The 24,202-nt window shown below is 38.2% G+C and overlaps 1 protein-coding gene across 1 annotated transcript; it reads right to left on the bottom strand.

Annotated features, from left to right (window-relative positions):
- Positions 1-2,454: 2,454 nt before the first annotated feature.
- Positions 2,455-21,754, bottom strand: LOC104520105 (zinc finger protein 521; the record flags this gene model as incomplete). Its single annotated transcript, XM_010163747.2, has 4 exons — positions 21,659-21,754; positions 9,355-9,417; positions 8,249-8,308; positions 2,455-2,634 (listed from the first exon to the last, which is right to left on the bottom strand). Coding segments are annotated over exons 2-4 (274 nt in total), but the record flags the coding sequence as incomplete, so codon positions are not given.
- Positions 21,755-24,202: the final 2,448 nt, after the last annotated feature.

The following is a 24,202-nucleotide window of genomic DNA, read 5'->3' as shown; positions in this document are numbered from 1 at the left end:
TAACACCCTGTTGCATCGGAAGACTATGATGAAAAAGTGAGGTGCAATCACCCCTCCATGTAATACTTTTGAAAACTCTGAACCTGAGCATGGCACCCAAAGGCACTGGTGGAAGTCCAAGAGAAAGGCAAGAGTCCAGGGAACTTGCCTAAAATGCTAAAAGCAAACTTTACATTTGTCAAATATATATCGTGCTTCACAAGATAAAGATAAGCTGCTTGTCTGTCAACTGTTTGTCACTGATTACCTAAAAATAATCTAAAATGATGAGGTTTTCTTAAATGTTGTACCCATAGCATTAGGCCACACATGCAGCTTAGGCTTCAGCACTGAATTCACCACACTAACCACCTGTTTAGCATATTTTTGCTGGAGAAAGAAGAAATCCTCAACTCTGACCATTCCATCCAGGGCCTTCTCTCAAATTAAGGGAGTATTTTGGTTATTTATATTTAGAAACAGAGGACAGTTGGCTTTTTGTCAACTTGGTAGTCCAGAAGGATGTACGGCTTCGGTTATTATTCACTTAATCAGCTTTCTAACAGTCTGATCTCTACCCATTCACTACCACAAGTTTTCTTGAAAGAGAGGCAAAGGTACTTTCAGAAACTTAAACCATTTCCTTCGAGATTAATTTTCATTCCTCCATCCTCTGACATCATACATATTCCTGCCTTTACATGTGTACCCCAAATTGATTAATCCAGCATACTTGTTTTCACTCTTTTAGCACCATAACTCTCAGCAAGAACTGCTGCGTCCGGGAGCAGTGCTCCAGGACTCTTCCTACTTACTGCTCCCCCTACCTGCTTTTCTTCTGTTTCTCAACCCAAGTGTGCACAGTGCATTCTGCTTGAAGCTTTAAAGCAGAGAAGCCACTTGGCAGAAGCAGGGAGGGGAGCAGCAAGTAACTAACCAGAAAGGAGAAACAGCCGTATCAGATAAAGGTGAAAAAACAGGGATGAATAAACGGGATCTGAGGCAGTAAAGGGAAGATCCAGAGGATTGGGGCAGGGGGAACGCTTTCCGGGAGAGGGAAGGAAGAAACAAGCTAAAGCCACTAATTTTTCAACATAGAAAGAGCAAAAGTAAGAGGAGAGGTATGAAGAAAAGGGAGAAAAAAATAAGTTTTTTTTTAAAATTCAAGATCGAATATCCCTACTACAAGAAACCATGAGCAATATAGACAAATGCATCCTAGAAGTTTGTGAGAGTGATTAGGGAATGGCAAGACTGACTCTATCTTAAATTAGAAAAACATTTTACAGGCAAGAAAAGATAAAGCAATATATTAATAAAAGTAAACATTTTGTGTTACAGCAGATTTTCATCTTCCATAACTTGAAGTTGTGATTCAAAACGTTTGACAAATTCACATTACTTCCTCAACTTTCCTTCTGCTCCTGCCCTTCCTCTTCTGCTCACCTTTCCACACTTTGTCCTCAAGAGCAGTACTGCTACTTGACTTTCATGTCATCCTGCCAGGACTTAGCCTATGGATCTACTGGAATCAAAAATAACTCAGAAAGCTCTCCAAACATGAGCACGTGCACACTTTCTAAAAGTATTCCCAAATGGAAAGGATGGCTTTCCTTGTTTACAAAGTTGGAATAAAGAAAGGTTTTTAACATAACTGCTCTGCACAATAAATACATTTTACATTGTAAAGGCTACACCTAAAGTGCTATCTAATAAAAAATAAAAATACCTTTCTGTTGACACTGAGTCTATTTGGGCCTACAGTGCATACCATCGAAAGACCTGCTAAATCTAAAGGGCAAAAGTACTTCAGCAGACTTCATGTGAGGTGAGGGAGATGTCTAAAACAATTTCAAAAAGGAAGCTGGGTTGGCTACTGGTCCGTTCATCCAGCTCTGCTCAACTCAGTAGTATCTGAGCAGCACTCAGTTCTGCCCCTTGACTAAAGCTGGGATTTTATTTTCCCTCTGTTATTTGCTTCACTCCTCTCAACTTGAAGTTACTGACTACTGAATCATCAATTGTAGTTAACAGATTAGACTAATGCAACATTCAGCCCAGATCTGCAACATGCCATTGTGCAAACTCATCCATTATGCAGGTGCACTTAAACCCCACTTACAAATATCCTCTGTGCTCACAAGTGACTTAGGAAAATAAGTGTATAAGCAAAGCACAGAAAGTTGTACAGTATGAATCTAGAAAACACACATAGCAGCCAGGCAGAGACAGCTAATGAACACTTTAAATACAGTGACAATGCAGTAATTAGCCATACATCTTTCAGTATGAAGGAAATTTATAGTGCCCCATTTAGAGTATAATCCTTTCCCAGAAGCTGTTTATAAAGGTCTCACCCAAGCATTCATGTGCATGAGTAAAATAACTGAGAAAGGAGGAGGGAGATCAGAAGCAGAGGATGAGAATCAGAAATAGAACAGTGCAAGAAGCCACAAAGTGATAAGTATTGTTTACCTGTCAGTTGACATTGATTAATCTTGTGTTCTGTGATATCACTCAGTGACTCAAACACCTGGAGGCAGCTGTCACAGCTGTGCACAGCTTCTTCTTCTAACTCCTCCCCTTCATCTGGCCTTTTCTTACAGTCTAGCACTTCTTCATCTTCTGCCTTGTCTTCTAGTTTACAGTTAGGATCTGAAAGAAAATAAAGACCATGACGTCAGGCATCTAAGAAGAGAAACTTTAAAAAAGAAAATTAAAAAAAAAGATAGGTTCTTGTGATAACGATAAGAAATATATTTGGCACGAGCCTGCAGCACACCATAGATTTTACCGCTAAATAAGCCAAGGAGGCTTTTTCCTTAATTTTTTTCTAATCTCAATGGAAGGAGAATTTCCCTTCTACTCCCACAAATGCAGCTACATTTCTCATTCAAGCAGTTCTTCCATGCTTCAATGTTAGGTTTGGCAATTTTATCACAGCTATTGAAGCTGCTTTGATCATTGTAAGAAAGGATAAACCACCTATGCAATTAGTTTTCAATGAAAAGAAAAATCAAATCAATGAGTGTGCAGGAACTTCTTTTCACTGTTAACTACAGCATTTCACAGGAAATTACCAGAATTAAGAGACTAACAAATTTGATTTACATAAACACTAAATTAATCTTGATTTTGCAATCCACTCCAATACTCCATCACCACGCTATTTGACACAAAGCCCTGGAAAGATTATACCCTGGGTCAAAATCCTACACATGCTTTGAACTTGGGTATGACTTAAGACAAACCTGATACAGTTCCTGCATTTGCCAGATCATGAAAAACTGGAAACTAACTATTGTAAAACCTAAAGAATGCACAAGGAGAGCTTTGTCTGTTTGACATGTTAACAAGCATTTTGGGGATAGGAGGATAGCTCTAGCCTCAGAGCAGCAGCCCTCAGCCCAGCTGAAGCTTCTAAACTAGAAGAAATATGTAGTCTCACCACCTTCCCCTAGGCACAGAGAAGCCACACAGCTTGCTGTGCTACCTTGGTTCTGCAGATGACCAGCGCAGAGTGAGATAATGCAAAGTCTAGAACTTTTCCTCCTCTGAGGAGTAGCAGAGGAGCTTTAACTACTTCTGACTTTTTGCCCACTTTACTAAAAGCTTCCTTCAAAAGACAGAAATAAAACAATCTGTCTTCCCTAATAAAGCAAGTTGGCACTTAACTTTGTTTTTCCTTGGGAACCACAGTACAACAAGTGAAATGCAGAAGAAAAATGGTTGTGTACATTCCAGCAAAGGGAATGTGTTTTACCACTTTTCCCCTTTCTGCACTGGCCATCCCATCTTTCCTTTTAGACATTTGAGAGAGCCAAGACTGAAACAAGTCATTTTAGAAAACAAGGACAAACTCACATAATAACAGGAGATTGTGCAAGTACATTTTAAGATGTCAGGCTCTTTAGCCAAGCGGGTGACTAACCAGGAGTAGGCTTCTTGTCCACAGCAACACAGAGGTCGTCTCTGTGAACTCACTTTATTTAGCATTGCAATCGATTAGTATCGTGCACAACTACTTAAGAGAAACTAAAACATGCCCACACTAAATTCATATTAGAACGGGAAAGGGTAGGGAGGAGGAGGAGGAGGATTCCACTTTAAACCACTCTTAAATCCTCTCTCAGCACCCTATAGTGATATGGGCACATTCATCTCTGTATTTGCCACTGTGCACAAAGCACAGGCATTCTTGCTGCCCACAACAAAGGTCAGGGCTCTCATCATCATTCTATATCCTTTGGTCCACGCTGCTGCCACCCTGCCCTTCAACTGTTCAAACACAGATGGACCCACAAGCAGAAACTGGAAATGACCCATGTCAGGAAGTCTTCCTCATGCTGTGTGGTTCGTGATCAAAACCAAGGAATTTCTTTGACAGGGATAAAGGGCAGAATTTATTTTGAAGAGAATTATATTACAGAGGGAAATCAGATTAATTTTTAAAAATAATAAACACATTTTGAAGGCAAAAATATATTTGCTGTGCAAAAGCCCTGCCTATACACTGAGTGCAATCACTATATGACAAATTACATTCATAAGGTTTTTTAAGAATGAAAACTTATACTTGGGCAGCTACTTCCAAACAGAGGAGTAGTCTCCAAATTCACACACGAAAAAGGGATGCTAATTAAATAAAAGGACTTCACGGCACTTTAGCCATTGTTGAATGCTCTGGATCTATTAACTTCCATTGTCACTTCATTTTCCAAGTTATTTTGCAAGATTAATAAAAGTAATTAGGAGATCACCAGGTTATAAGCAGTTCAGAAAAAGAAATAATTGTCTTAACTGTTGCAAACTGACCCCAACATCATTAAACACTTGTTGGAAGGCAGCACATGCACATCGCATACTACTAGTTGTTCAGCTGAAGCTCCCAGTTTCATCACATAAACCTGACAGCACTCAGGGAAACGTGGGCACTGGGTTTGAATTTTAACATGAGTATTTAAATGCTGCACATAAAGTTTACAGACCTGTTTGTGTTAAAATAAGGGTAGTGTCTGACTCTGCCTTAAGTACAATGCTGAGGAAAAGAAAAGGGAGGGGAGGGAATTCTCAAGACTTATTATTCCAAAAGACTTGCACTTTTCAGCAATACACACACACGTAGGCACACATGCACCCCTTAGTGCACAAAAAGTCTAAAGAATCGCTCAATTTAAAGCTTCCTACTTAGAGACCAGTTATTAAAATTAGAATCATTTTAAGACTAATAAATGTTTTGCTTCTCCTTCTGCATTTGCAGATATAAACTCTACAGGGACAGAAGTCAGTCAAGCTTATTCCCTTCTGCTGCAACTTTAGAATACATGCTCTAGCCAACTGGCACATTTGTTTTTAGGTCAACACTTAAGTGGGACCCTCTGGGACCTAGGTTTGAGTTTAGCCTACGACAGCTTTGTGAAATGAGTTCTGGCAGTCTCAGCCCCTCTCAATGAATGCATTTCCACTGTGATTCGCTTCCATGAAGAGATGTCACCATCAAAATAAAAAGATATTTAAAGAGAGAAAATATCATTGGGACGCTTTGTGAATAAATAGCTTTTCTGTTACAACAAATATCTTCTGTCAAGAGCTGGTCTAACCTTAAATAGTTACTTAAACTGAGGATAAACTGCCTTATTTGAGCTGCTCTTTTGAAAGACTAGAATAAAACATATTTTATAAATGCAATATGCATTCATCTATACTTTCTCCGAAACCTCCTGTTCAAAGCTCAAGCTCGCACACAGACTTCAGGGCAAATGTCATTGATCTTCCACATTTGTTTCTCCCCAATACCTGCAACAACCAGAGTCACAGCTCCCTCAACAAAGATACTCTTCATAGTAAGATTACTTTTCCCAACATCTGTAAATGCCACTGTCATTTCCAGAGCCTTTCCTGCCCTATTTCAGAGGCTGCTGTGCACCAACTGAAATTTTTCAATACATATCAGCAACAATACACCCATCAACTCCATCTACAGATATCATTGAAAATTATCTAGTATGGAAAGGAGGGTTACTTTTTTGAAGTAGAATTAAGTTCAGCCTACTAAGGCACTTAAAAAAAAAAAAAAAACACAACAAAGAAGAGAAAGAACAGTTGTCTTCTGTTACTGATTACGCTAACATTATTTATAAATGGAAATTAAAAGAAACATGATTTTCTCATTACTATGTTCCCTGGCAGGTGGTTTTCCCCTTCCCTTCTTCCTCCTCCTCATAAGGGATGTTATTGCTGTAACTTGGTCTAATAAAACTGCAACTTTGGGGAAAATGAAAAATTGCATTGGCTTAAAAGTGTTGGAGGCAATAAAGCCATGGACTTCAATTAATTTCAAGTATGGGAGCGGTTTAAGGCCAACCAGCAGAAATTCTGTTCTGCCCATGTAAAAATGAGGTTTCACCACATTTACTTTTTATAACCCATATAAAAGTCAAGTAAAAGCAATGAATATCTAAAAGTCATCTCAGTAGACTGGCAAAGACTATATGTGTACTTGAAAATAAACTTACATACTTCTGCCTGTGCTACAAGGATTCGTAGCTAATCACAACTAAAACATCAAACTACCAAGAAAGCAGCCTCCTTTCCAATCCATTTCACTGCCTTGCAGTAGACCTCCTTCCAAGCCACTTCTGCATGGAAAAGTGCTGGCAAAAGAAAGGAAAACTTAGATCATGTGGTTATAATTATTACCAGGCAAGGAATATTTCTTCAGCTCAGTGGTAAAGTAAAACTCTGTCGCTCTCTGCTCCCAATAGTGTCCATCGCAAAACAACTGCCTCATTAAATCTCTGCAGTAAGATTAATATGCCGTAGCTGCACTACATTTATAACTTGGTACTCTATAAAAAGCACATTTAATGGTTAGAGCCAGAGCTTAGATACAAAGTATTACTATAAAAACTTCTGGCAGTGTGTACACAGTGTGGGCCTTCTGTACTGCTTGCTCTATCAGAAGGTTTTTTGTTTTTAATATCAGCACTGCATTCTTGCTATAGAGAAAAACAGAATGTTAAATCTTGCCTAGAAACAGATGGAGAACAACACAGGACATGATGGGAAATACATAACTACCAAGACAACTTAACCATTGAGAATTATTTTAAGAACAAATGCAGAAAAGCAATCATTCCTTGTCATACTGACTTCCAGTTTTGCAGTCCTCTATTTTTCAACTTCATGTGTCTACAGCAGTACAAGTTAGCTTTTTTCCAAGTTTGCAGATAGCTAAATGGAGACATAAGTACATTCAGAAGAGTTTGAGAAATTTCCCATTAAAAAATTAGAGAAGTCCATCACTTTTATTTCCTCTTTTCAAACAATGTAGTTTATGAACAGAGTCATTAGAACCTATAAGAGGCACCAAACACAAGCCCATAGGACACACATACAAGAGAAATATAAAGTCCTCTAGCTGAAGAAAAAAAAAAACAACTGCATTCTTCACCTTCATAAGAGGAATAACTCCAACTGTTTTCAAACTAATTACCTACACATATTCAGAGATGACTAGTCTTCTAGTAATATCCTTAAGGAGTCAGCCCTCACTCCAAAGGTGACTTCAGCTGAATGAATGAGACTATTCAGATGAGACAGTCCTACTCTATAGATAATATTCTGTGGAATCAGTACCAAAGACAGAAGCAAAGTATTTTTTTGCATTCTCAGAACCATATTAGAGAATAAAAGAGCCCTTATTGTTATTGGGAATTAACAATTATTTCTTCATTATTATCAACAACACATATCCCTGTGATCCTGACTCAAACAACAGATTTGCCTATGCAGTCTCACTGACTTAAAATTAAGGAACCCTAAATTAATCTCTGCCTGGTAAGAAATTACACAAACAATCCTAAAATTACCCTTATCCACATACTTTACAAATATGAAAACAGTTTAAGTGAAATGAATATTCAAGCTCATGTGAAATGGCATAGGGTGAGGTTTTATGTGGGGGATGTAGAGAAGGATTACTGTTAACAAAAAAAAAAAAAAAAAGAAAAAGAAAAAAAGAAAAGCATGCTGCACTTCAGAAGCATCTTACTTTCAGCTGCCTGACCTACAAAAGGCAGAATTTCTAATTCTCAGGAACTGAAAGGTGAGGGGAGACCAATATTATTTTCCATTGCGAGACCCAAGAATGCATTCTAATCTGAAACAGAGAAGGAAGAGCACAGGCTGTGCAAAAACACCCCGATACAAAGGCCCTCACACTGTTGTCAAACGGCAAGCAAGCACTAATGAAGGAATTCAGCATTACCAGTCTGTGCGGCTGTGTGTCCCACACCTGCCTGCTGGTCCTCTGTTTCATTTTCTTCTACTGTCAGAAAAAGGTAAACAAAACAAAAACAAAACAAAAAAATATGTTAGGTAGGTAGCTGAAGTGTCCCAAGCATCTTTACACCAGCTTCAGTTCTGAAAGCCAGTAATGCTTGTACAACACGGGCAAGAAAAGCTGCACTGCAAAGTGCAAAAGTGTAGACCACACCAAAACAGAATATGTTGCTGTATGGAAGCTACAAATCTGAGAACAGAGGGACCAAATCAGGTTCATAGCTTAAAAAATGGAACAGATTTCCTCTGGGATATTTGTCTTCAATGCACTTTACTGTATTTGATTATGGAACTAAATGAGAAAATAATTCTGGGCTTTAAGATTCTACTTGCTCCAGACAGTTAAGAGAAAACCTTCTCCTGGCAGATGGGAGAGGTATGTGTGCTAATTCATACATAAGCTTGAAAAAAAAAATAATAACCCTATATTCAGTAGCAAACATCTCAGCAGTGCAGACAGCCTTGCAAAGGAGAACTAACCCCATGCTGTTTTACTGTATACACCATGCCAGCATCTTTCCCTTGGCTCACAGCTTTCCAGGGTAGTAGAACTAAAAACAATATAATTCTTGTCAGATTCACTATTCAAAACTTGGGCGAGAGTGAACCTAACAAGAGCCATTCTGCTGCTACTTCAAAAAATTAAGAGAGAGCTGTTCTCATATGCTCTGATATGATGCCTAAGTAAGATTGACTCTCCCAAAGTAAAAGTAAGGGAAGAGCTAAAAGGCAGAACCATTTCCTTTTTATTCTCCCAAAGACCGAGTTCTTTGAGTTAGAGAACAGCGGAGAGAAAAGAATTCATTCTCCCTCCACAGGGGAAAAAGCTGAAAGGGGAAAGACTGCACTTTCACAGCACTTCCACTCCCAAGAATTCAGACCTCAAAAATAATCATGCAACTGAGTTAAAAAACAAAGATTTGGGTTTTTTTTCCCCTGGTTCTTGGGACAAGAGGGTGCAACAATTAGGGTCACATATAAATCTAGACATATATTCAAAAGAAGAGATACATATACACACTCCACAGGTACCTCTTTTCCTCCTCCGCCAACCCCAAGGCTTCATACAACTGGTTGTTTCTAGAATCTGAGTTTCTAGAAAAAAAACACCAGTTGTCATAAGGACACTCTTAGGACACCAGAAACTTGAAACACAGTGCATATATTAGAAAGAGTCAAGTACAGTCTCTAGAGGACTCTAAACAATCTCTATCTCTTTCCCAGAGCTGTGGCTACTAAGTACTCTCTTCTCATCAACAGAGATCTGATAAAGTTTCACGAGCCCTAGAGTAAGTCAAGTATTTCACAAAATACGATTTTACGAGCTGACTGTTTCAGCTGAACTTGTATTTTGCAGCCGTGAAGTTACCAGCACTTCAGCTGTGATAATACTGTATGATTTTCTTTGTTATGCAGAAGCAGTCACCCCAGCAGTCCTCACAGCCAAAGGAAACCGGTCAGACAAAGAAAGCAATGGGAAAAGCTCATCAAAAGCTGAGCTTCAGGGAACACGTGGTCAAACACAAACTAAGCTAAATATAAAGATTTCTCAGTAGGGCAGCACAGATCAGTAAGACTCATTAATACAGCAAGAAAAATAGTGAATACAACTAATATACAATTGCGGGGGGGAAAGATACCACCTTTTGTGACCCCCTCAAAGCCCCCAGTGAAACCTCTGCAGCAGCCCAACTTGACACTGGTTATGCCCAACAATGGCTGTTGATCTGTTTCCAAAAAGTTATCTCAAGAACAAACTCTAAAACTGAAAACTGAGTCCACTTTTCCATCCCTCAAGAGGAAACTCATCTTAGTCACCTGTACCTATCGATCAACCTTATTAACGGTTGTAGACGTTATTGATTATCTACCAATGAAATCCTCAACCATGATACATGTCATAACTTGGTCCAGAAAGGCAATTTAAAAACTCTACCATTTTTTTAAGTCTCAAGATGGAAGTGAGGTGCCCAAACATGACATTTTCAAGAACAGATTCCCAAGCAGGAAACTTCAAAATAAAGCAGCTGCCTGCTAAGAAGTAAACAAGATCTGCTTGCTTGAAGCAGATCTCCACTTCTAAGTGTATGCAAACTACAATGCAAGAGTTCCTCTTTTCTGCTGTTCTGTATTGTATGTCTACTGCCACCAGCTGCAGTTCCAGAATTTCTCACTGCTAGTGAGAAGTGACTGCACACCGAAATGTGCTCAGCTTTGCACTGCTGACTGAGAGGTACACCAAACTTTAAAAAAACCCAACCCAACATACATGGATACTGCCTAACAAATTGTTTCCAGGTATACAATTTTGTAATTGAAAACATGACAGTGTATGCCTTCTGAAACCAAACGTTTAAAAATCCTCTGCTATTTAGGGATCTGAAAATTCTGAGAGCTGGGGTTTGCTTTCAATAAAGGTTGACCACTATGTCTTTATTATACTAAAAAAAGGAAGCAAGCATCAGAGCAGGTAACTTTGTGGTTAGCATCTTTCTAAACCATTGTTCAAGCCCTTTAAGGATTCTCAGTCACAACAGAACCAAGTAGGTCACAACATGGCACAAAGACTTGCTAAAAATATCCAACTAGACTGATGTATTTGTCAGGAAAATTAAAACCACATTTAGAGGGAAATATGGTAAAAGGAACAAGAAAACTGCCCCACAAAACCCACACAATTAGGGAAATCTTAGCATTAGCACAAATCATCTACAAAACAGCATCTCATTTTCCTTTGCATTAAGTTAGATCATTCTTCCAACTAGCATGGTATTTGTTACATCAAGTCAGCTACACAGCTGGTACCCTCAGATAAGCTCTTGATTAGCACTTTATGCTTTTCCACACCCAGATTCTGAAAACTTCAGTGCTATTGAAGCTCCCAGGCCACTGTTAAACTCACCTGACTATGAAAGGTAGCATGACATGCAGCCAACATTAACTTCCCTTAAACATTAACTATACATTTATTTTTCAGGGAAGGAAGGCAACTTTAAACAGAACCTATATAGAGAGATGCTTTAGATTTTGCTAACCAAAAATATTCCTCTAGCACTAGCATGAAACATAACTAAAAAAAGCCACAAGGATGATATGCAGATAAAACAGTAGAATGTATGCACTATTATTAGTTCAAACATCAAAATTACAATACTCTAGGAGTGTAATTGCACACAGGTATGTCCTCCTCATTACAGTATCACCACATCCTAGCATAAGGGAAGATAAACTCTAGATAACAAAATCATAGCATACTAGTAAAAGGAGAGGCCTTAGGAAACCAGAGCAATAGCTTATGAATCCAGGCTACGAATGAGTGATGTTACTGCTGAACAGCATTTCTAGATAAATTTGAAATAATGTCATCACAAAAGCAACAATATTCCTTGTCCCTACAATTATGTGTTTATGACCACAGGTCACCTGTTTTGTTAGCTGTAGAAATTCTTCTCAACTGACTTATCTGTTCCTTACAACAACAAACCATCAAGTCCCTACTACATATTTTCTCAGTGCAACTTTTGAAAATCAGAACAAATGGGAACCCCGAAAAATAAAATTTAAAAAAAAAAGACCAGATCACCACAAGAAATCTGGCACCACAGTTGCTCTTGAGAGCAACTTTAAAAAAAAAAAAATCTCAGAAAACAGAATTCCAGCATGTCAATTCTATCTCCCATTATAAAAGCTTGTGGGTTGGATAGATACCAGTTTTTAAAATTTTACTGCAAAAACCATTTCTCTAAACTGAAACTGTATCTATGTGAAAGGTTAGGATGTTTCAGCTTTGGTACAGCCAGTGTCCAAGGCAAACCCTGGTTTCAGTTCAGAGCACTTCTTACGCTTAGGCTGCTGAATGTCAACATTAAGACCAACTATTCCTTTTTAAAGGAAAAAAACAAAACAAAACAAAAAAAAAAAAAAAACCCAAAACAACTAACAAATCAAGTAGCACCATCAAGGACAGCCAATGAGGAAAACCTGTGGGAACTCTGATATAGAGGTCCCAAAATTAGAATTAATCTCCTGACCGCTCTACAGCAACACCTGCTGTAGATTTCACGAGGATTTCATGAGGATTTCACCCCTTTTGCTTAGAGACTCTTCATGAGACACATGGTGAGCCTATAAAGGAGGGAGACTATTTTAAAAAGTTAGTACAAAATATACACAGATTTCCTAGGTTGCAAAATCTCATTCATATTCTACTGAGTAACCAGGACTCCCCTTCACTGAAGAGTTAAGCTGTAGATTTAGCACCCTAAGGAAGAGGACAAGTCATTTCTGATTGATGCCTGGGAAAAATCTTGTATGGAAAAGAAATGGATAAAATTAGAAATGTGAAAAAGGACATTTTCACTGAAAGGGAAGCCTTTTGGAGAACTCTGGCTAAGATTTATGGCTTCTGAGCTATTACAAACGATAATAAAATAAAAGCAAAAGATAATTGAAAAAGTCTATTTTCTTCTAGTCTAGGTGGATTAATAAATTTTTAAAAACAAACAAAAAAAAAGAACTGCCCCAAATGCCGGGGCCTCTTTTCAGCTTGTTAAACAAAGCAGGAGAAGCCACATATCCCAAAATAAACGATAAAAACAGATTGCTATTGATTTACCCCTTCCTAAAACATATTCTTTGAGAGATGTGAAAATAAACCTAACAAAGCAATTAAGACTGTTCGGATAAGTTTAGAATATATATTTCTAACTTGCACTTTGCATTTTTTATAATTCAATACTTAATCTATAAATTTCCATCAGCATATGATTAGTAATTCAATTTAAAGCCATCTTTCCACAAAAGCCTTTTTCTTAGGATGGTAACTTTGCCAAGTGCATCTTCAATCTACATGTTTGAATAATTTCTGCAGACAAGTAATAGAGACACTAGCTGTATTAGCATAATCAATACACAATTTACTGAGTTACTCAGACAGAACAGAACTAAAACGTGTGTGCCATTATTTCAGTACCTACAAATGACTGTAATTTCTGGAAGTATCTCTCTACTTTTCTTTTCCCTCCTCCTCATGGCCACATAAAAACCAAGAGGACATTCATACTGCCACCATCTACAGGTAGATATTAAGTATGATTAGACAGATTAATCACATAGGAGAAGGCAAATTTAAGAGCCAGTTATAGGAGGTGCCGAGTATCCTCTAACTCTATTAAAGTCAATGAATTTTGAAGATGTTATGCACTTTGCAATAATGTGCTATGGAAATACATCTCCATGAAGGTTCAGTCAGGATACAAAACTGAAATTAAAGAAGTTATAGAGTAGTATTAAATGCAGGATCACATGTCAATGCATCATCTGCTAGGGCTACACCTTCCTCCGCTTTCTCCTCTCCCCAGGTACCACTGGCGCTCTAAGACTCACCTTTTAAACTCTTCTGGCCAACACATGTGAGCACAGGATTTCACACCTGGCTATCCCATATGTAAGCAGCAATTCAATGGGTGACTCCTGGAAGTCAACAATCATTTCAGGCTGCTTCACAAAGTCCTTTAAGACAACTGGCATTCATAAAAGTTCAGAACTACTATGAAAGTAGAAGGTTTTTAACAGCTCTAGTATCAATACACGGCTATCAGCTACTAGCCAGAAACCTGATTACCATTTTGACTCCGAAACGTATAAGCTCCCAAAGACTTGGCTGTAAGAAGAGTTGGAAAAAAAAAGCATTGGCATATTATCATTTCAAATATCTACATTCCAGAACTCTACTGAAAATTAGTTCTGTGTGTGTAGCCACAAGCGTACAAAAATCCAATTAATCATATGCATGAATATTTGTATTTCTGATTTGTTTTCCTTTGTGCTGTGACATACCCCTTTTCCTATTTCTACCCTCTCCGGCACTGTAAGAGTATTCCCTTGATACTTGGAAATTATTATTTTCCTTAAAAGATTCCTGTTATATAAAGCATTTTTCTTCTTGTATTCGCTTTTTCCAGAAAACAAAGCCCCTCACAGCATTCATATTTTTTACTCCTCTCTTTAGTCTACCCCAACACTGAGCTTAGGGTTTTTTCCCCCTAATGTTCTTCTCCTAGAAAGACTGAATTAGGAGTTCCCAATTAGACTGCAATAGTTGGAAAATATTATTCTTATGCTAAAATAAAGTACTTTCCTAAGCAGCACATACACATAAAAGTAATAAACGCACTTAAGTGGAAAGAAATTATGCTTAAGAAATCCTTTGGATAGTCCTTCCAACCCTTGATCTCAAGGGTGACAGTATCCAAATGTGACAGCCTAAAGACATCCAGTTTTACATAGCATTGTGTGCAGAAAAGGCAGAAGATGCTCTTTCCTGCAGCAGAGGGAGAATTCTACAGAAAGCTCAAAGCTAGGGGTGAGGGGGGAGGAATCTTTCTCTTGATAGCTGAGGTAGTAGATTAATTAATCCTCCCAGATGCTAACTTTGCCTCCCTAATCATACATCTTTTAACAACCTTAAGCCACATCTACATAGACTCATATTTTTATTGTTTAAAGTAAGTGACGGTATGATTTATTTTAAAAAGCGCTTTTCTCCAAAGAATCTTAAAGCTTTTTATAAACCTCAGGTAAATTCCAGACATCCCTAAGACTCTCTACCATGCAATGTAACAGATTATAATGGATCTCTGAGTCAAACTGAAGACCAGGGTGAGAATTAGCAAAGCAAGAGGGAATCTCTCTGGGAGTCAATTCTTAGTAGCAGGGTCAGGAATTTCAGCTGTCCTGCCTGTCTCAGACTGAGTACTTCACCTTCATTCCTGACAATGTGACTGTGGACATCCAGTCCATTTTGAGGAAAGGCAGAAGTTAGGAAGCTAAAATAAATTTTAAGCCTAATTACCAAACCCAGTACTTAACATGAATGCTTTCAGAGTGATTCCTCTCAGTATACCGAAGCGATGTATCACCTAAGCTTTCTTACTCTCTCGGAGGGACATACCTAAAAATTTCTGGTACTCCTACAGACCTGTATTCTCACTATGCATAGAAAACAGGAAATTCATTAAACACTGGCTACAAAAGCCTAAACTCAGCAAGAAAGAGCAATTTGAATCAAACTGATGCATGGATCACAAAACCTCAAAGCAAACAACGTTGCCCAAGTCTGAAGACAGGTGATGTAAAGAAGGGCTATGAGGACCTACAGTAAAGGTTACTGTAGATGATCATTGCCTTTGAAAGTCATGTCATTTATGTGCCTAAAATGAGGCACTTAAATTGAGGAGTTTGGGTTGTCTCACACCATTCCAACACCAAAAGAAATACGGCTGCATGCTTTGGCTCTATTGCCTAAAAACTTATCTGGGTCAAAAAACCCACCTCCTTTCAATTGAGACTATCCCTGATTTGCCAGAAATGTCCATCTATTGTGTACCAGGGTTTTGTATGTTTCTTTCTGATCTGTCAGACTCTCTGCTCTGTTCTACATGACTTTCTATCATGTAGAACAGCACTCTAATCTATGCCCACAAAGGAGTTTAGAAGCCCAGAAACCAGTGAGAGGTTGCTGCATCTAAATTGTCAGAAGTTCTGCTCAGATGCTGCTCAGGTCAGGCAGTGCCCATGGTTTTATCATCCAGGCTTTTTCAGTGTTGTGCAGCACAATGCTCAAATCAAACCAAAGCCCCACTGCAGCTGGCTAGTTGAAGATTAAATAGATTAAATATTCTCCTCTCTGCCTTGGTTTTGGACACAGTCTTGTGGGCTGGTTCTTCACAGTTAACGTACCCTTCCCTGGTTGCTACAAGATACTGGCAGAATATGTGTGGGTTGAAATACGTCTTCCTTTCCCCCTCTTGCCCACACCCACTGGTTAAGATCACTCACCCAGGATGTGGGTGGCACCAGCTAACTTTCCTCTCTATGAGAAGGATTTGTACTCACGTCTTGAGCTTCTTAACAAAGAGCACTTACCCTCAGGCTTGAGGTGCACTCATTCATTGCTGTTGAAGCTGCCATACCTCACCTACAATATTCACTGAACTAGAAAGAAGGAGAATTATTGTGATACTTTATCCTTGTGGTTAGGGCACCCACATGGGAAGTGGGACACATTGACTCCAGTTCTAGTTTCACTGAAATAACTCATCAGAAGTAATACTGCAGTTAGTACTTGGCAGACCAGGACCCAGATCTCCTCTTTCTCCACTGGCACTCAAGCTATTAGAGACAGGAGTCTTGTACATGAAAGCTCTTTCTCACCCTCTTATACAATTACTTAATTAAACTTTTGAAAAGGGAAACATCACTGACAAAAATAAAAAGGCAACTCACACTCATGGCACAATATGCTGCTGTGTAATGACTGATGTGCTCCCTGTGAGACACAGACTCAAATACCCTTAGGCAAAGCACAGAACAGAACCCCCACCTCTCACATCCTAGCAGAGCAAATTAACTTTCCCTCTTCAGTAAAAGGGAGAGGAAGAGCAGCAGCACAACCCCTCAATTCCTTCTACTTTGGGAAGAAAGGAACAACCTGTCCCCTATCTCCAAAAAGCTAGATCAGACAAGTGACTGCTATGAGATACCCTATTGCACTAAGTAAGACACCCACATCTACAACAGGGGAGGAGCTAAGACACGCTATTCTTTCAAAGTTTTTCCTTCTGTCTCCTTAAGGTAGTTCCTACTCAACAATATTCATAAACTATTTATTATAAAAAGAATTCCAGCTCCTGGTGCAAGATGACCACTCCACTTGGCAACCAGGCACCTGCAAACTAAGCACTGCAGTATCAGCGTCTCGCAGCATGCAAGCCCCCCCTTTTTTTTGGACTTAGTCTTAGAGCTTTCTGACCTTTCTTCATTGATTTACATTTGTAGCTGGCGAGCAAGTCTTCCACTCAACAGATTCACCAGAAATTGGAAACCAAAGCTTTCCCTATGCTCTAGCTCTTTATAAGGCACGCAACGCAATCCCTTCCCAGCGGCTGCACACACAGACCAATAGCAACCCATTTCCTCCTCCCATCTTCAGAGTGAAAACGTTACATCAGGCATGGATCCTGACATCCTGTTGTCCTGGAACCAGTGAATCAGAAAGTTCCTTCCTCACAATTGTATTCTTTGGAGGTGGAAAATAATTAACTTCCCCACCCCCTCCACCTTCCTACTGCCACTGTCAAAGTCAGAAATTCACTTGACTCTGTCTGGAAAAAAACTCAGCCATCATAATTCAGTGCCAGAGAAAGTTTTGTTGATCAAAGCATAGCCTAGTCTTCCTAAGGACACTGCCTCACTACATCACATCAACCAGGCCAGCAACACAGCAGGTATTTTATTTTTGTTTTTAAAGTTCCTTTCAAGAAGTTAATGAGACAATAATGGTAGTTGAACTAGATAGGTTACAAAAAGAATAAAACTAAAAAAAAAAATCAATTATCACGGAATTCATTGTTTGAAATATATTTTCCCAGCAAAACACAATCTAATAATAGTAAGGGTGCAACAACTGTATACAAAAGCCATCTATTGTGCAGTTAACCAAGACATGTAGATTTAAAAGCACTCTAGTTTTTCCACATTCATGTGTGTAATATCGAGTGTTTGTATGAGAAACTAGGAGAGAGATTTTGCAAGTCCCATTTGGTAAGGACGAAATTCCTGTTCCAGGTTATTGCCTTGCATGAGAGAATAAGTTCTCCCAAAACAGGGTTTGGGAAGGAGGGAAAACACCAATACCCTCACTATAAACATCCTGTCCATTTGTCCTCAGGGCAAAAAGGTGTTTGGCTTCAGCCAAGAGGCTGTTCAACTAATGCCTAGTAGTGTTTCAAATTTGTAAGCTAACTAGTTACTGATACTATATTTTTAAAGAACCATAGGAAGCCCTATCACATTAAAAAAGAAGAAAGGTGAAGGAAAGTCACCATACCAACAGATACATACATGACTTTAAGAAATCTTGAAAAATCCTAACCTTAAAAAGAAAAAAATGCACCTAATTGCATCGATATTTAAAAGTGAAAGTATCAGATGAATCACTTAAAAAATACCCCTCTTGCTCCCATGATAAAAAAGAGGGGCGGGGGGGCGGGGAACACAATGAAAACACATTCCCCCAAAAATCTAAAATTTCATTGGGCATTAATTGTGCAGAATTGGTACGTAACAACCCTACAGCCCTTTTGAGTACACATTATACAGATTCAACTGTACAGAGAAAAGTTGTGGTATAGCACGCACAGCATCACTCTAGCAAAAGGAAAATCTAAAAGGCTCACATGTGCACACACCAGAACAACACGGATAACCTGGACAAAATCCTGGAAAAGGAGGGGGAAAAAAATCCTCTACATCTTTTTCTTAATAATTATGCAGAATAGAAGGGAAAAACGTGTTTGAAACTGAAGGAATGTGAACTGGGAAAAAAAAGTGTGACCACTGTTAACTAATATTGTAAATACAGAGGACAATGGTCCTGGTTCAAAAATCCATTGGAAGAGAGCAATTTTGTGCAGTCTTACTAATCTGTGTGCAGAAGAACATAAAGCAGGTTTTTTAATGGAAAGTAGGAGGTCTGAATAAAAATGTTAATTATAACATGTTGTAATAAGGATACCCCCAAGATCAGCCCTATCTTTTTTGCTACAGCACAGTCCCTAGGCATATGGCTAACTACTCCTTGATCATTATCCTGGCTAAAACTAAAGCTACTGAAGTTTAGGAGACTCATATCTAACAGAATTTCTTTCATCTCTAATAATTGCTAAACTAGCATAATTACTCATACTTGAGGTGAAATAGAACCCAAGTTGTCTAAAATTAAAGTTAAAACAAAAACAAACCTCACCACCTCTTTCGGTTTTTGCACATTCATCTTTTGTCAGAATCCTATGCCAAGTGTTGCATTATGATTTAAAAGTATTTAAGAGCTTTGCTTGTGCTGACTTTCGTAAAGAGAGCAAGCAAAAAACTTTAATGCTTTCTAGTAGCATACTGTAAAATATATCTGCAAACAGACATGTACATTTTCACAGCACCAAATGAAACCAGCCCAATTCCCCGCAGATCTGTGTGTTGTCCCTTCAGGGGAAAATATACATACATACATATACATGCCACGGTTCTGATATAAGTGAAGTAGTGCATTTTCCCCACCCCCAGCTGGGACTGACTTTGAGCTCAGGTAGCCCTACAGGAACCAACAGAAACTGTAAAATACAGCTGGGAAAATAAAAGATGCTAAGAGGTCTGTCTGTCTTAAGGTATCAGCATTTATACTCTCTTTTAATCAATCTAAAAAAAGAACTTGAAGTATCTTGTTTTCAGTGTTTTACACAGAAAATACACTGAATCCATATGGTCTACATAAAATGTTAACGTTTTTTCTAGATCCTTTCCTCATGCACAATTATTCAAAATGAAGATTATTTTTTTCCAAAATGCGCGAGTTTCAAAAAGCTGAATTGTGTTTCAGAACAAAGAAATGAGAGGTATTAAACCAGTTGTAAATTAGACTGAATGAATTACAGAGCTACGTAAAGCCTTCCAGGACACCTTAGAACATGGTGGATAACGTTATCCTACACGTTAGATAAGTGCCTCCATACTGACAGCTTCCCTTCTTACACGAGTTAACAGCAACTCGGGAAAACAAAATCAAACCAAAGCAAACATGCAGCATTTCTAAGCCTTTTAAGATTATCTTTGTCACAAGATTTCACCTTTATGGAAACTCGCAGTACAAGCAGGAGCTGTTTAGATGAAGCTGTTCAGATGTTCACTTCTAAGCGTACCTGCTCCTAAGAAGTAGATGGTGATGGTAAATACAACTCATGCTGGCCCCCAAAATGACCGTAATCCTACAGCTAATCAAGACCATCAATACCACTACGCATTGCCAAAGTCAGTGAATATTACCAAAGGTTAGGGTTGTTTTTGTTGTTACGGATTTGTTTAATATATAAAGGAGCTGGGGCTTGCTTTGGCAAGTCAAAAAGAGAACACTATAAATAGCTTGCATTAGAAAAAGATGCTAATCTTAAATCCTCTTTGTAATTTGTTTTTTCATGTGCTCTTTTATGTTTGGTATCTTAATTTTTGCCCTTTTTGGATGGCCAAATAGAAGCCAGCAATCCACTCATGCATCAAACAGATGTTTTTGTTTTTCAGGCCAAATTGAAACTTATGAATTTTTTGTTCCCTCCCTATAAAATGATGATGCCAAAGTAACAGAGTTCCTGAAAATGGCCCATTCAGAAAAACGCATTTTGGTCCAGTAATACTGAAACTTTAAGTCAAGTTCACAGAAATCATGCCAATACCAGTTGCTGTTTTTGTTTATGCTGGATTGATTATAGTCTTAACCAGCAGACAATCTAATGAGTTTCGAGTCTAGTCCATGCAATTTAGAAGCCAGGGAGGGGTGGGGCTGAGAATAAACATTCAAATAGTTGATAGATACACAGAAATGTAAAGGCTACTGTTTGAAGGGGATCCGAATGTCAAATTCCCTCTGAACTATTGCTGCTATTAAGTAAGATCTTTGTTTTAATCCACTACTGTTCTGCCTTCTTTGGTACTACACCACCTGCACCTCTGCACGAGAAACATCCTTTCGCTCTGAATTTATGATGAGAAAATAAGTCACATTAAAACACAGGGACATTTATTCAGTCCACCAACATTCTGTATGAATTGAGTTGCAGTTGTAAATTCAGTCAGGATGGAAAGAGTACCTGGGTTTCCTCAAAAGGAGGGAACAACTTTGAGACACTCCGGGCTTGCCAAAATATTTCAAGATACAAGCCTTCTTTAAGCAGAACATAGATATGTAAAATACAGATGATAAATTTTTCCTTCTCATCTTTCTAGGAACTAACGTTCAGTGATTTTATTTCTGCAGCCAAATGTGGGATACAAAATTACAGTGAGTAAAAATTTACTTTGAAGTAATAACAAAATATTTTTATATATTTTTCAAAAAGAAACCACTTTCAGAGATCAGCGCTTCTATTAAATGTGTGGGGCTATTCTAGTTTCCTTGTAATGGCTCATCTAACACCTAAAATTTCAAAGATTTTTTCACAGGTGACTTTAGCATAGTGAATATTACCTGACTTTAGCTTAGAGAAACCTGTGTTTAACTTTTAGTAGGACTACATTTCCATTCGGGTTTGTATGAAGAATATCTGTTTTTCTCTGCAAGTGACTATATTTTTGTAACTTTGTTTTCAAACAAAGTTTCTCATCAAAAACCGGTAGTAAGGGCAAAAGAAAAACCTCAAGCCCTCCCAAAACTAAAACCCTATAAACCAGAAACAGCCAGTAACCTAAGTGTGAGATCTACAAAGCATGCCAAGTCACAAAAAAGGTTTACCATTCTAATGGCCAAGTTAAACAAGATACAATTGAGCTGCTCTCCCTCTCCCTTGCTTTATCATCTCAGAGGGTCTGCAGCACCGTTTTATTTAGGGAACAGCGTTTCCCTTAGGAGTTTAAGGAGTCACACGAATTGCCCTTCTTCAGTACCTGTCACTTGCAAAGCAGCTCTTTTGAGGCTTCTACACGGGTATCATATCTCTGACTTACCTTTCCCCACCTGCTTTTCTCCCACTATCCTCCCTCCCCCACCAAATGCATTTGTTGATTTTGATCAGGTCAATGATACCTAATAGATTATTTTTTTTCCTTCCAGAAACTAGACAAGGAAATGGGATAAATTAATCAGTAGAATGAAATATAGGTCAGGACTGATGAGTTGGATGCAACTGATGCTTCCTCTACCTAAAAGAACCCGGCAGTTGAACTTTAATTCCTCCTTCCTAAAGTAAAGTAAGATATTCAAATTACAGGGTTTTTTCAGAAAGTTAAATAATTTAGCTTCCTTTTGAGACTTTTGTTTGACACAACCCTGTAATATAGTTGTAAGAGACAGTGTTTCTCACAGAAAATAATTACAATCTTATTTTTCCTTGGAAAGATTTTTTTATTATTCTTAAATTGTAAGGGGCTTTTCTAATGTTAGCCATGCCTTTTTTCTTTCCTAGGTCCAAACCTAAGATGCAATCCTCATCGAGAGCTGGGGGACAGTCAGAGCAAAGTTGGCAAGAAACCAAAGCAGGGGAGAGTAAAAAAAAAAAAAAAAAGAGAGAGAGAAAAAGAAATAAAAAAGGAATGTAAACAGAAATCAGGGTAATTAAAAAAGTGTATTTTCAAGAAATAGAAGAAATTTAGTCATTAGCAAGCTCTTAACACCTACCATTTCAGACGGATGTTAGTTTCATGCATTCAATATAAAAAACTCAATCGTCATTTTGTTTTAATGTATTTACCTGCCTTGTATCAGTATTCCCCTAAGATATAAGTTTCAAATTAAGTTATCAAAAGTGACAGACATTTCAAAAATATCTCTTATATCTTCCCCCCAGAAAGGGTTGTTAAGTACATGACAAATTGGAAATGTAGTGTGTAACTCCATATTTTATTTAGAGGTAAAACAGCACTCATGAGTTTAAATAACTCATTTACATACATTCAAATAATAGTTTTTCAGAGCAGGTATTTAAAATACTGTTTATTTTTAAACTGTAGAACTGTATTTTGTACCGACTAGATCAGTAATACTTAAGAAATAAGGACTTTAAATAAACGCTGCGTTGGAGGTACTGTTGAAATCCTCCTTGCTTTTGTATGTTCACTAAAAATCAAGATGCAATAACTGATGGGCAGACTCTTCTCAATGAATTTACGTGCTATGTCTAAGCAAGCATCTTTCAACTTTTCAGATGAATTGCACTATTAGCCCTTTCAGAAATCTTACAGTCGGGCTGCTTTCAGAATACTATCAATCCACTCAAAACCTGACATGACTCAAGAAAAATAAAACAGGGAAAATGAAAAAGATATTTGAACAAAGGCCACCAAGAATGATAACCTACTCCCCAAAGGTAATTACTGCAGCAATAATTACAGATGATGATTGATTTACTGCCTGGTTTTAGCTGAAAAATAGTAAATAAGATACTGTAAAGAAATCTCTGTCATCTCTACCCTGAACATTAAGCGGTTTTCTTCAGCCAGTAGCTTATTGTCAGCAAATACAAGCTGCTCCAGCTGAATCGTACAATGTTGCTGTTTTCTCATTTTAAGGGACTCTCGGGCTACTGGTGCATAAGGAAGGCAAAGCCCATACTTCCACATAAAATGGAAGCTGTATCTTTTGTTTTAAATTAAGTGTGATGTTTACAGGAAGATATTTGAAAAAAACCTCCCCTCTGTAACATATCTAACAAATAACTACGAGTAAAATACGTCCGATGTCTAACAGGAGAACAATTTCCTCTATTTGCCAATTAATTGCGAACGTTTATTCCTTTGCACTTAAATACTTGGAAGTCTATGACTACCCTTCAGTTAAAGTTTCCCAGCATCTTTTTGCAAATATGGCTAATTGGTCGCTCTTCTAAAACTCTTACGCCCACATAAATAAATCCTCCCTGGGAAGCTCGGAATGTAAGCGCGCGCCCAAGCAACAGAACTTTCATTGTGGTATCATTTCTAAAAGGTAAGGGAAGAGCAGCTCGTTTGTTCTTCACAAGATGCCAAACAAAAGCACTACTGAACCGCACAAACTTCGCTACCCTAGATAGAGACGGCAGCAGCAGGTAAAGCAGTAAATTCAAGGCACTCTATTCCCTTTTAAAAGAGCTGGAGAGTTGGGTTGTTTGTTTGGTTTTGGTTTTGTTTTTGTTTTTAAAAAAGGACAAAAGAATTAAAGCCTGCTCTAAAGCTCACTGAAGTCAACAGGAAGACTTTGAAAAGGGAACTCCTGGAAAGAGTTGTTTCCAGCGCAGGGAGCGCAGTTTTTTTCCGCCTGCACAAGTCCATAACAGCAGACCCCGCTCCTGCTTTCTAACTACGA

The sequence above is a fragment of the Antrostomus carolinensis genome, unplaced genomic scaffold (genome assembly GCF_000700745.2).
Source record: "Antrostomus carolinensis isolate BGI_N321 unplaced genomic scaffold, ASM70074v2 scaffold35232, whole genome shotgun sequence".
Lineage (NCBI taxonomy): Eukaryota > Metazoa > Chordata > Aves > Caprimulgiformes > Caprimulgidae > Antrostomus > Antrostomus carolinensis.
Note: the sequence above shows the minus strand (reverse complement) of the source record. Positions and strands in the feature narration are given on the sequence as shown.